General features: G+C 41.4%; 2 protein-coding genes across 2 annotated transcripts; one reads left to right on the top strand and one right to left on the bottom strand.

Annotated features, from left to right (window-relative positions):
* Positions 1-341: 341 nt before the first annotated feature.
* LOC128739449 (uncharacterized) lies at positions 342-6,783 on the bottom strand. The gene is made up of 5 exons (XM_053834934.1): positions 6,711-6,783; positions 3,482-3,685; positions 2,175-3,436; positions 1,476-1,715; positions 342-350 (listed from the first exon to the last, which is right to left on the bottom strand). The coding sequence occupies exons 1-5, from the start codon at positions 6,781-6,783 to the stop codon at positions 342-344; spliced, it is 1,788 nt and encodes a 595-aa protein (XP_053690909.1).
* Positions 6,784-7,775: 992 nt separating this feature from the next.
* Positions 7,776-9,121, top strand: LOC128743083 (adrenodoxin-like protein 2, mitochondrial). Its single transcript, XM_053839602.1, has 2 exons — positions 7,776-8,156; positions 8,477-9,121. Exons 1-2 carry the CDS (start codon positions 7,972-7,974, stop codon positions 8,811-8,813), a joined length of 522 nt encoding a protein of 173 aa, XP_053695577.1. The 5' UTR covers positions 7,776-7,971; the 3' UTR covers positions 8,814-9,121.
* Positions 9,122-11,665: the final 2,544 nt, after the last annotated feature.

Genomic DNA, 11,665 nt, shown 5'->3' with positions numbered 1-11,665 from the left:
TGTCAGTCGGCCCAATTAGCGAATCAGCTGGAGTGCAGTCGTGGCCCAATTAACGAATTCAGGCTGTATACGAAGAAGTCTTCGTCACCATTCCACTCGGTCTATGGCCGCAATTCGCCAGCCACGTAGTCTGCGTAGGGTCCGCAGGTCGCCTTGCACCTGATCGATCAATCTTGCTCGCTGCGCGCCCCGTCGTCTCGTTCCAGTTGGATCATTATTGAGAACTTTTTAACCCGGCTGTTGTCCGACATCCTCACGACGTACCCAGCCTATCACAAGCGACCGATTTTTGCGGTGTGTGCGGTGGGTGGTTGAAGGGTAAAGAAGGTGCTAACATCTTTTTACGCTTCCTACACGTCCAACACAAAAAGAAAAAAGCAAAAAAAAAAAACTTTGTTCGAGAGCTTACCAATACGGATTCATCCGAGGCTGAAGTTACAGCGGGCTACTCACAAATACATTTTGTCCGAGGCAAAGTTTGTTGTGGGCTAGATGAGATGTTGGCTACACGAAAAATGTATGGGAATGACTTTGTGACAGTGGGGTGGTGGTTCCCTAAGCAGCTGATGCAATTCATGGATCGTTCGCCTCCTCCACGTTCCGTCTTGCATCTGCACTCCGCCGTAGATGGTGCGCAATACCTTCCGTTCGAAAACACTAAGGGCGTTGGTCCTCCACGAGCATAGTCCATGCCTCATGACCGTAAAGGAATACCGGTCTAATCAGCGTCTTGTAGATTGTTAACCTCGCGCGGTGGCGAATTTTGTGTCCGATAAATAAATGATGCGTGGGCACGTTGTGTTCGCAACATTTCTGCAACACTTGTCGGAGCGCGAAAATCTGATCCGTGGTGGCACGGACACCTATGAATCCCGCTTGATATTGCCCCACAAACTCCTTTGCAAATGGTGATAACACAGGTCTGCATCAAAAAAACTGCATAGGATTTTTCATCAGTTGAAAGATAGATCTTATAGATTTTTGTCCACTGAATTCATTTCATTTCATTTTCATTTCATTTATTCATTGTCCAGTAGCTTAAGACATTAATCTTTTAAAAATTTGCTACCTCCGATTACCAACAGTTATTACACAATTTTACAACTTAATTAACTATCATATTACTACAACTACATTGTCAGGATTTTTCCCTCGAATTCAAAATAAAATTAGTCTCGGTTCCAAAAGTCGATGCAGCCTCTCTTGAAATTTGCTTCCGACGATGAACGTTTAACAGCGGGCGGTAACGAATTCCAATTTACAACGCCTCGAACAAACAATGAATTTGCGTAGATTGTCGTGTTATTGGCTGGAACTACCAAACTCTGCAAACGGCGGCCACGGGTTTGGATAAGCCTCCTATGTAGATTACTAGGATACTGTGTTATTAACAGATTCCTCAGGAAAACGCATGACCGATAAGCATAAAAGCATTGTAAAGGGCACCCAATGAGGTTCTGCTGAAGGTGACTCACATGGTCATAGCGGCTCAATCCGTACACAAATCTCACGCAACAGTTTAATGCCACACGCAGACGATTTAAGGAGCTTGCGCTGGGACGAATGTGCAGAACATCGCCAAACAGGAAATGCGGCAGGATCAGGGATTTGAACAGATTCAGTTTGGTGGCAGTCGGTGCGGAGGGTGTGCAGCAATACAACGTTCGTAGACTAGCATAAATCTTTCCGCATTGCTGCGCTATCAGGCCATCCCACTGCAAATCATTTTGGAAGATAAAACCTAGGTTGCTGGCACTTTCTGACCATTCGATGCTTTGACCATCCAGTACAAGTCCAGGTGCTGACAAATCGGTACCTCCGACTCTACGACGTCGACTTGCGATGAATAGAGCTTTACTCTTGGCTGGATTCACAAGAAGTTCATTTCGTCGTGACCAATCCGCAACTCGTTCCAGATAAGCATTCACCATTCTGACTAATTCGCGCGAACAAGGGCCAAGCTTACCGACATAGAGCTGCACATCGTCGGCATACATTTGAATAGAACAGTACTTCATCACCGTAGGCAGATCATTTATATGGCAGCAAAAAAGTAATGGGCCAAGCACTGAGCCTTGAGGAACGCCAGACGGCACTTCTATGCTACGTGAGCAGCGATCACCACAGAAAACTGTCTGTTGTCTTCCAAGCAGGTACGATTTCATCAGACTCACGGCAGCGGAGGAAAAGTTGAACTGAGCACTCAGCTTGGTCAGTAGCTTACTTTGCGGAATTGTATCAAAAGCCTTTGAGAAATCGAGCAGTAGCAATATACCGGAACCTTTTTTATCGACAATGGATGCTAAATCGTCATACACTCGAAGAGCTGCGGTTTTGATGCTATGTCCCCGACGGAAGCCAGCCTGATAGTCCGTTAGCAAGCCATTACCTTCTATGTAGAACGTCATTTGCTGTTTAAGAAGCTTCTCAAAAGCCTTCGACAACGCACAAAGTATGCTGATAGGTCGAAGATTACTGATGTCGTTCAAACGAGCCTTTTTCTTCAATGGTAAAACTTTTGCGTGTTTCCAAGAGTCAGGAAATGTGGAGCCCTCGATAAACATATTAAACAAATATGTAATGTGTTGCACGACTAGCGGTAGGATGATCTTCACAAATTTAATGGGCAAGCCGTCCATTCCGACGGCGTTCGACTTGATGTCACAGATGGCGTTGACGACTTCCCAGTCGTGCACTGGTTGAAAACAGAAACTGTATGGTGATCCTAATTCGGAGCTTACGGATATTTCTCCCCGGCGGGAACTGTTTGTAAAGTTGGCTGAGAAAGCACGATTTACATCATCTGGATCGAAATCACATGACCCAGAGTGTTTATCCTTACCGACTCCAAGGCTCTTTAACCGTTGCCATAAGGTTTTCGACGGAGTGCTGCAGTTCAAAAAACGATTCAGATACTCCTGCTTGGCTCGAGTGATTTTCGTGTTAGCGCGATTTCGCAGTGCCTTGTAGTGATGCCGCTTCATGTCTTTCAAATACGTTGGAGCTTGCAGCCAATCCTTGTACGCTAAGTCACGCTCAAGCAGGGACTGACGTACACTGTCCGTGAACCACGGATTATAGCGACGGCGATTGGTACTAGCACGAAGAGGGATGCACAAATCATGCACTCTTTTAATGTGTTCGTTGAAAAATTCCATGGAAACGTTCGGGTTTTCCATCGCGTAGAACTGGTTCCAGGGGATAGACCGAATTTCGTTTTCTAAGACATGCGGATCAAAATTGGCGTAGTCTCGATAAGTACGCAAACTGGAGGACCGTGTAACGACAAAATCGACTGACACAAAAATCAAATCATGTTGTGATAACCCAGGAAAGCTGACTTGTCCAAATCGCAAGACCTTCTCGTTTCTGTTGGTTAGGAAAAGATCTAGCTGCGAGCATCCTCCACCATGGAAAAACGTTAGTTCATCGCTGACTGAAGATAGAGAAAACGTACGAAGCACCGATTCAAATGACGTACGTTTGTTACTGAGTCGGAGCATGTCGGTATTGAAGTCTCCCACCAGGAAAACATTGTCGTAGTATACAGCAAAATTTGCCAACTTTTCTGCCAGGAAAGCCGAGCAATCGTTTTCCGGCGGATTATAGATTACCATTAGGAGGATCTTTTGACCGTCCTGTCGAAACTCTAATGCCAAACATTCCGTTTTGTCTACTGAATCTACTGTGAATACGGTGCCGAAAACACTAATTCAGAAAAAATAATAAAAATTGTCCATCACGTCACGTTTTCATGCAATACTTGTTGAATAATCTTGAAAGTTGGTTTCAGACATAAAGCAGCAGAAATATCCCGGATGTAATTTACATTAATATTTTTTACATCAGAATTGTTTTTATTAATGTAAACCCTTCCATGTTTTGGAAGAAACCCATATATGAGGAGAAACTATGGAGAATATTATTTTAAAGCAGATGTTGTACGCCCGCTTGTGCTCAGCCGACTCTATTGCCTTATAGAAGCAAATTCGGTAAAAGTCATGTATGAAACATTTTTAGAGCTAAATGCAATCTACAATCTTTCTGAACTGAGTACTCCATTATCTGTCGTATTTACACAGTAATAGTGTTGCAAATTTATCCTTAACGCGAACAAACATTCTATTTATATAATTTGGTTTAAAGACCGTTTCCTTTATAAATGGAAAAAAATAATATACTACTCTATTCAGCAAAATTGTAGATTACATTTAGCTATACAAATGCTTCTTACATGTTTTTTACAGATTTTGCTTCTATGAGGCACTGCAGTTGAATGTGCGTAAGTTAGCGTACCTGAGTAAACCAACTCTATTGAAGAGAAAAAAAAGAATAGTAAAGGTAAAATATTTCAGTCCAGTAGTATTTTTCCTGTATTTATTAAGTAAAAATTTACAAAAGTAATAAAAAAGACCTTATTTAGGGTCTTTATTACGAATTTGTGATAATATTTTTTCCACTTAACTTATATATATTTCCATATAAGAAGCATAATTTGCAAAAAATCTGCACGTGATGGAGAGAAACGGAAATCAGTTTTGGATTCAGCACCTCAAAAACATACACTCAACCAAAAGACCACTTACATCTTACGTGCAAACGCACATACTTTTCAAAAATGAGCTGTCATATACGTTTTATATTCAGCATATAATATTTAGATGACAATACGTTAATATTCAAGCAGACATCATATATATTTTACATACCTTTACTTAATTTTCTAATACCATTCACATAACTGTCACATGATTGTCAGGTGTGCAAAATAAATAGGTGATGTAAGGTAACTTTCATATGCCGTTCACATAGCTGTCACTTGTTAGTCAGGTATGCAAAACGTAATTTTTATGTGCTCGTCACATAACTGTCACCTGACTGTCAGGTATGCAAAATAATTAGATGATGTAAGCTAATTTTCATGTGCCGTTTATATAGCTGTCACGTGACTATCAGGTACGCAAAATAAATAGATGACGCAACGTATTTTTTATGTGCCGATCACATAACTATCACGTGATAATCAGGTATGCGAAAAGTGATGTAACGTAATTTTCATGTACCGTTCATATAGCTGTCACGTGACTGACAGGTATGCAAAATAAACAGCAACCATGGCATCAAGTGAGATTTACGCAAACGAATTTGGGCTCCCATCACGCAGTTTACCGCAAGTAATTAAATGTAAATTATAATTCATATAAGCACTAAAATTAATCCACATTAACAATTTCAGGTCTTGTGTTTTTTCGATGGAGTCATGGCAAAATACTTAGGAGAGAAATTATGCTGCGAGAATCTAAGGGTCCGATTGGTAGTGAAAAATTATAAAGTTACGATTGCACGACTGATCAGCGGACTGTCAATGTGTTTATCAATTTTAATACAAGGACTGCAATCCAAGGTATACGCGTTCTCAAACAATTAATGCATATTATGTTATTTTTTTACTTTTTTTAGATACGAAGCATTGCACCGCGTTGCTCAGAACCAATTTTTCCAATAGAAACTAAGTTAGTCACTCTAGACACCTAGGAAAATTGCGCAATGTCTAAATGCAGCTAAATATAGTAGATATAAAAAGTGAGTATATAATGTTTGTATGACGCATAGAAGTTTTAAATAAACTTTATATCATCAAATATCTGGTTATTTTTATTATATCAATAAACTATTAATACTATTGAAGAAATTGACCATTCCGCATGATGCAGATAGAATGTATGTGATATTCTACTAGAAGTTAAATGAAGTTCATACATAAGGCACCTGAATACCACGTAACTTATATGTGCACCCGACTATCATATTAATGTGAATATTTACGTGACGAACACATAATATTTAGGTGAAAAGTATTATGGAAAATATTTATATAGTTTTGCACTTGATATGTAAGTGATTATTATTTTGAGTGTAATTTACCTAAAGTATCTCATGCATGTGAAAAAAAATAATTTTTTGCAGAACTGTGTAATCGACGACATAAAAGTTGGGAGAGTACCTTGTAGGCGGCGTTCAACAGTGTGATTGCGCGGTAATTACAACAATCCAACTTGTCGCCCTTTTTGTAGATCGGACACACGACCAGCACGTGCAAAAATGCTGCAGCACCGTTCAAAGGCGAATGTGGGGCGATATAAACAAGCACGGAACAGGCAAAACTCGGTCTTCCGGAGGAAAAAGCGCCAACAGGAAGAACGAGATCGCGAGGCGATGGAAGAACTACCGGGCTAACGATAAACGAAAGTTCTACGAGAAGTTAAACCGTTCGCGCAAAGGCTATGTGCCGCAAGCCGATATGTACCGGTACTTAGAAGGTAATCTTCTCAGTCTCACTAACGAACGTGAGGTGATCGAGAGGTGGAAGCAGTATTATGACGAGCACCTTAACAACGATGTAGCTGAACATGAAGATGACGATATGGCAATGAATCTTGGAGCACGTGCAGAAGACGACAGAATACCAGCCCCCACCTCCAGGAGGTAGCAGAAGAGATCGGTCGGCTGAAGAACAGTAAAGCGGTTGGGGCTGATCAGGTACCCGGGGAGCTGCTGAAATACGATGGTGACGCACTGGCTAGAGTGCTGCACTGGGTGATTGTCAAGATTTGGGAGGAGGAGCTACTACAGGAGGAGTGGACGGAAGACATCGTGTGTGCTGCATTCTTCTCCTGCAGTAATTGCTTGTACTACCTCGTACCTCGTACCTCGTACCTCGTACCTCGTACCTCGTACCTCGTACAGTACTACCGATGGCGGTCTTAATGCCTTTCCAACCATCTTTAAGAGTGGCTGCGCCAAGTTGCTCTTCCGTTGGTAGCACTGCTTCCAGCTGCCGCGCGTATTCCTGGGCAACTCCGGTGTCTCGTAGCTGCTCGATGTTGGGTCGCGGCGTACGACTTCGACGCGTGTTATACACCGTCGAGAGTTTTGAGCGCATGCAGACTACAACTAGGAAATGGTCCGAATCTCTATTCGCACTGCGGTAGGCGCGAACGTTTAAAACATCAGAGAAGAATTTACCGTCGATTAGAATATGGACAATTTGATTTTCTATTCGTTGGTCTGGTGATCTCCAGGTGGCCTCGTGGATATTTTTTTTATTTACATTATAGTCACTTTAACCAGTTTTGGATCATTCGTGGAATAATTTCTCAAAGAAATAAAATTGCGGCAATACAATTGAGATGCATAACGTTTTATTTCCCCCCGCAAGAAATGAGTACTTTCAGGAAAATCCGTCTCAGGCAACAAGACATCGTGCGTCTCCATTGCATTACTACGGGGTGGCACAACGGCTTGCACAACGGGGAAATCATGAAGCTTGAGCATATAAGAAGTATGTCTGCGGGCCTGGCCACGCTGATAGCGCGCAAAAAAAACGGCGGGCTAACAAAAATGTCATTGAGAAATATTTCATTGGCAATCATTGATGATCATCATGTGGTGTGGTGACCGTGGTGAGTGGTGACAGCTTCTGCTTGTTAGACATTTTCAGGGATGTCAGGTGTTTTTCTACATGCCTCTTTATACTTTCATAAAATAGTTTTTACATTTGATGCCGAAATGTTTTATAAACTTCTCTGACAGTGAACTTTGAACTTAAAATTTGCGGATGATACGCAAAAGAAAACAATTCTTTTTTGAATCTTCGGATAGTTCCTCTTAATTTTTGAAATACCTACAAAGCGTAAATGGATTTTTTTTCATCTGGCCACCCTGATCAGCTATGCTCATTTCTTTTGCTTTCTCCAGACCCAGTAACAGTACAGGTTGCGAGGTTGCGAGTGTGATGTGTACAAAGTTTCAGTGAATTATCAGATAATTCGTTTCAGTGACTTTTTTCTAAGGATGTGTGTCCAGTTTTAAAGTCAAGTTAAAGCTTGTATATAAACTAAATTAAGTCTACCTCTTCTGTTGTGTAGCACCAGCTGATTACCAGCGCCAAAAGAAAGCGAAACCAGCAAAATGTTTAAGCTGATTACATCACGATCCACTCAGCATACGTTTCGAAAATTGCTTACCAAAACCCGTTTGGCAGAGGCTGCTGGTTATAGCAATAGCCGAAATTTGGTTTCGTGCCATCAGGCACGTGTGACCCAAGGCGTTTCTCGCTATTTATCTACTTCCCAGCCGAAACTGCAGGGCGAAGAGTAAGTTCCCTAAGTTCCTGATATTATTCACACTTGCAAGTCATGTCGCGTGCGGGTGCCTTTGGGCATTTGTTTACTCTCGTACTATTGTAAACTGTTATGTACCTGCATTAGCTTTGAGGAAGCGTCGGACAACACGTTATTTGTTAGTGAAAAAGGTTATGAAACCGGCTTGCGAAACGAAAAATAGTACTGCGTGCGTAAATGACACTGCTTGGACCGCTAAACAACACTTGAGTGTTTTATTTTTATTTCGATTGTCTCGTAGATAAAAGTGCATTGCGATATGTAATCTTTTCCTATTTTGCTTCTCATTTCAGGATTGAAGTTACTTTTGTCCGCTCTAGTGGAGAGCGTATCAAGGCGAAAGCAAAAGTTGGTGATTCACTACTTGACGTAGTCGTCAATAATCAGCTGGATTTTGACGGTTTCGGGGCGTGCGAAGGTACACTGACCTGTTCGACATGTCATCTGATCTTAGCTAAGGCAGATTACGATGCCTTGCCAGACAAGCCAGGTGACGAAGAGCTCGACATGCTGGATCTGGCTTTCGATCTGACCGACACTTCTCGCCTTGGCTGCCAAATTGTGCTGACCAAGAGGATGAATGGTATGGAAGTGCGCGTACCGGCAACCATCAACGATGCTAGAAGCTAACCTAGTCCGTAACTACGCGATGTTTTTCCTGTTGCACATATCTTTAAAAGCAGCTATTTTTTCTGCGTTATCTTATAAAGTTTATATAGTTCATGTTCGGTTTGAGAAGATACAAACATGCCCAGTGTTGCGACGATTCAGTTGAAAGGAGTGATGTTACCTTTGTAAGTTTGTCAAAGAATAATTATACATACAGTATGTCGTAAACCGAGAATTCAAAATGCTATTTTCAATAATTCTTTATAGGACAAATGTTTTTAAAATATTAAACAGAAAGAATAATTTTAAACCTTTATTTTTTGATTTTTATCTTCCTACACGAACCGAGTTATAGCCTGAAAAACAAAAACAAATCTTAAGCTTCATGAAACGAAAAGCCGTATAACTATTTTACAGAACCTTCTCTGTCCAAAGAGTGTACACCTTGTTTGTAGTTTTTGGTCTGTTTTGGTGCAAAGCTTACTAATGAACAATATTTTAAGCATAAAGCATAGCAGTGCGCAATCGTTCATAAAAGTATTATTTAAGATTGAGTCTTTTCGGTATTTTTGGCGCACTATTTCTATGTATTCCAAGCAATAAGTGCACCGAAGACACTGAAACGATTCGGTCTAAAACCAGCCTTTTATCAAAGATTACAGAGGGGAATCTTCGACAATGGCGAAGACTACAGAAATCAAGACTGGGCATGCTGTCAAATCTCTACCGACAGGATTAGAACGCCCTCCAAGAAGTTCAACAATCGCCTATATTCTACATTCCGATCGGGCCTGTTCCGATCAGAAACATCCCGATTGACGTGTTGAATTCTGATCGAAGCGATATTTCTGATCGGATCCGGGTCCGATCTATAGAAAAAGTGAATATTCGAAAATCAAGCTTTCCCTGCTTCCCAGCAAAGTTAAAGGGGTAATTTGCGATTGTCTGGGGCATCGCGATTATTTTAAAAATTTATAACTCTTGAATCAAACGCCACAGAATTTTTTTTAATACGAAAATAGCTCATTTTCGCAGCAACACTGCGGAGCACGTGCCTCATCCTCTCTGTGGAGCACGTGCTCTCACCTTTACCGTGATGTGTCCTAATGCTGCACCACTAATTTCGGCGCCTAATTCTGCGCACCTGTGCTAGAGCCCCCCTAGAATTGAGCGCGAATGCTGCCAATGACCACACGGTAATGTAAAACAAACTAGTTGCTGAGGCTGAAACTTAGAAGCTCAAACGCTTTGTTTTAACCGCCCAGTATTTTTGTGATAAATTAAATTAGGTAAAACTAGATACAACTTCACGTTTAGTTTCACGAAAACTTCAGTTTCAACTCCTATTTATATTTCATTTACAACTAAAATTCCAAATTTATTTATAACCCATCAAACATCTTTGTTTAAGAATAGCTTTTTAAACTATTGTACAGCTAATTCTCGTGGAACAAGTGCTTGCCCTGCCTTCACAATTCTTCGTATTATCGCGAGGTGTGTTATCAGCGGAAGTCGCTTACTATGGGCTTCACAAGCAATTGCGGTCGAGCAGACTAAACCCTCGTATAAAGTGTACCTTGTACGGGACGCTCATTAGACCGGTTGTTCTCAACGGGCGGGAAATATGGGCAATGCTCGAAGAGGACCTGCGAGTGCTTGAAGTTTTCGAAAGACGAGTACCAAGAACGATCTTTGGCAGCGTACAGGAAAATGCAGTATGAAGGCGGAGGATGAACCATGAACTTGTAAAGCTCTTTGGCGAACCCAGTATTCAACGATGGCTAAAGCTGGGCGGATACGATGGGCTGGGCATGTTGCAAGAATGCCGGACAGCTACCCTGCAAAGATGGTGTTTGCCTCAAATCTTTTAGGAACAAGACGAGCAGGAACGCAGCAACCAAGATGGTTAGACAAGGTGTAGCGAGGTCTGGTGCAGAGCACTTGGTGTCCGAGTAATTAGAGAGCGATAACCCACAACCGAGTAAATTGGAGAAACCTTTCCAACAAACTTTTTTATTGAATAGTAGCCTGTTCAACCATTGTACAGCTAATTACCGGGGAACCAGTGCTTAATAAACTGTTATTCAACAAAAATGTTTATTGGGGTACAGGCTATGTCCTAGTACGGCAAGTAAAAGTCATATATGAAACATTTGTTGCGAATTGCGGGTAATCCACGGTGTACCACGGTATCGCATTAGTTTACACCAATTACACTGTAATATGGCTGTACCTTTTTCGTTGCTAAATGAACGTTCATAACGAAATTTACAGACCTAGCTGCGTAAATTAAACAACTATGCTGTACTCCAAGGCTGTACTCAATTCTTTATTATTAAAACTGATCTTCGAAGGTATCGTACAGCCAGTTCTAATATATACTAATTCTAAGTTTAAAAGTAGTTCTTGTCACATTATAGTCAAAACAGTCAGATAGGTACAACATTAAACTCACGGCAACACACATCAATAGGATTATTCCTGGCAAACAAAGTACGGTGCATTGAAAGTTGAACGTTGAGTCGAAGCTGTCCTACTATCGACATTATTTTGCAGGAGGACGAAGATAAATAGTCGTTGCGCTGGATTCGTTCGATCCGGTTGATTTGACCATCAAACTGCATGGTAGGGCGCCCATATAAGCACCCCGTACTCAAGAATAATGCACATAATGGAACAGTAGAGGGACTTTAGACAGTAGACATCCTGGAACTGCTTTGTATTCCGTTTGATAAAGCCTAGTATAGCATAAGCTTTAGTAGTAGTAACTGCGACGTGCTGCGCAAAACAAAGTTTGCTATCCAGAAGAATACCCAAATCTTTTACGGTATCGACCAGGGTGATACTGGCTGTTTCCATCTTATAGCCGAACG

The sequence above is a fragment of the Sabethes cyaneus genome, chromosome 3, assembly GCF_943734655.1.
Source record: "Sabethes cyaneus chromosome 3, idSabCyanKW18_F2, whole genome shotgun sequence".
In the NCBI taxonomy this organism is placed as follows: domain Eukaryota; kingdom Metazoa; phylum Arthropoda; class Insecta; order Diptera; family Culicidae; genus Sabethes; species Sabethes cyaneus.
The sequence above is the reverse complement of the archived record's forward strand: the minus strand, read 5'-3'. Positions and strand labels throughout refer to the sequence as shown.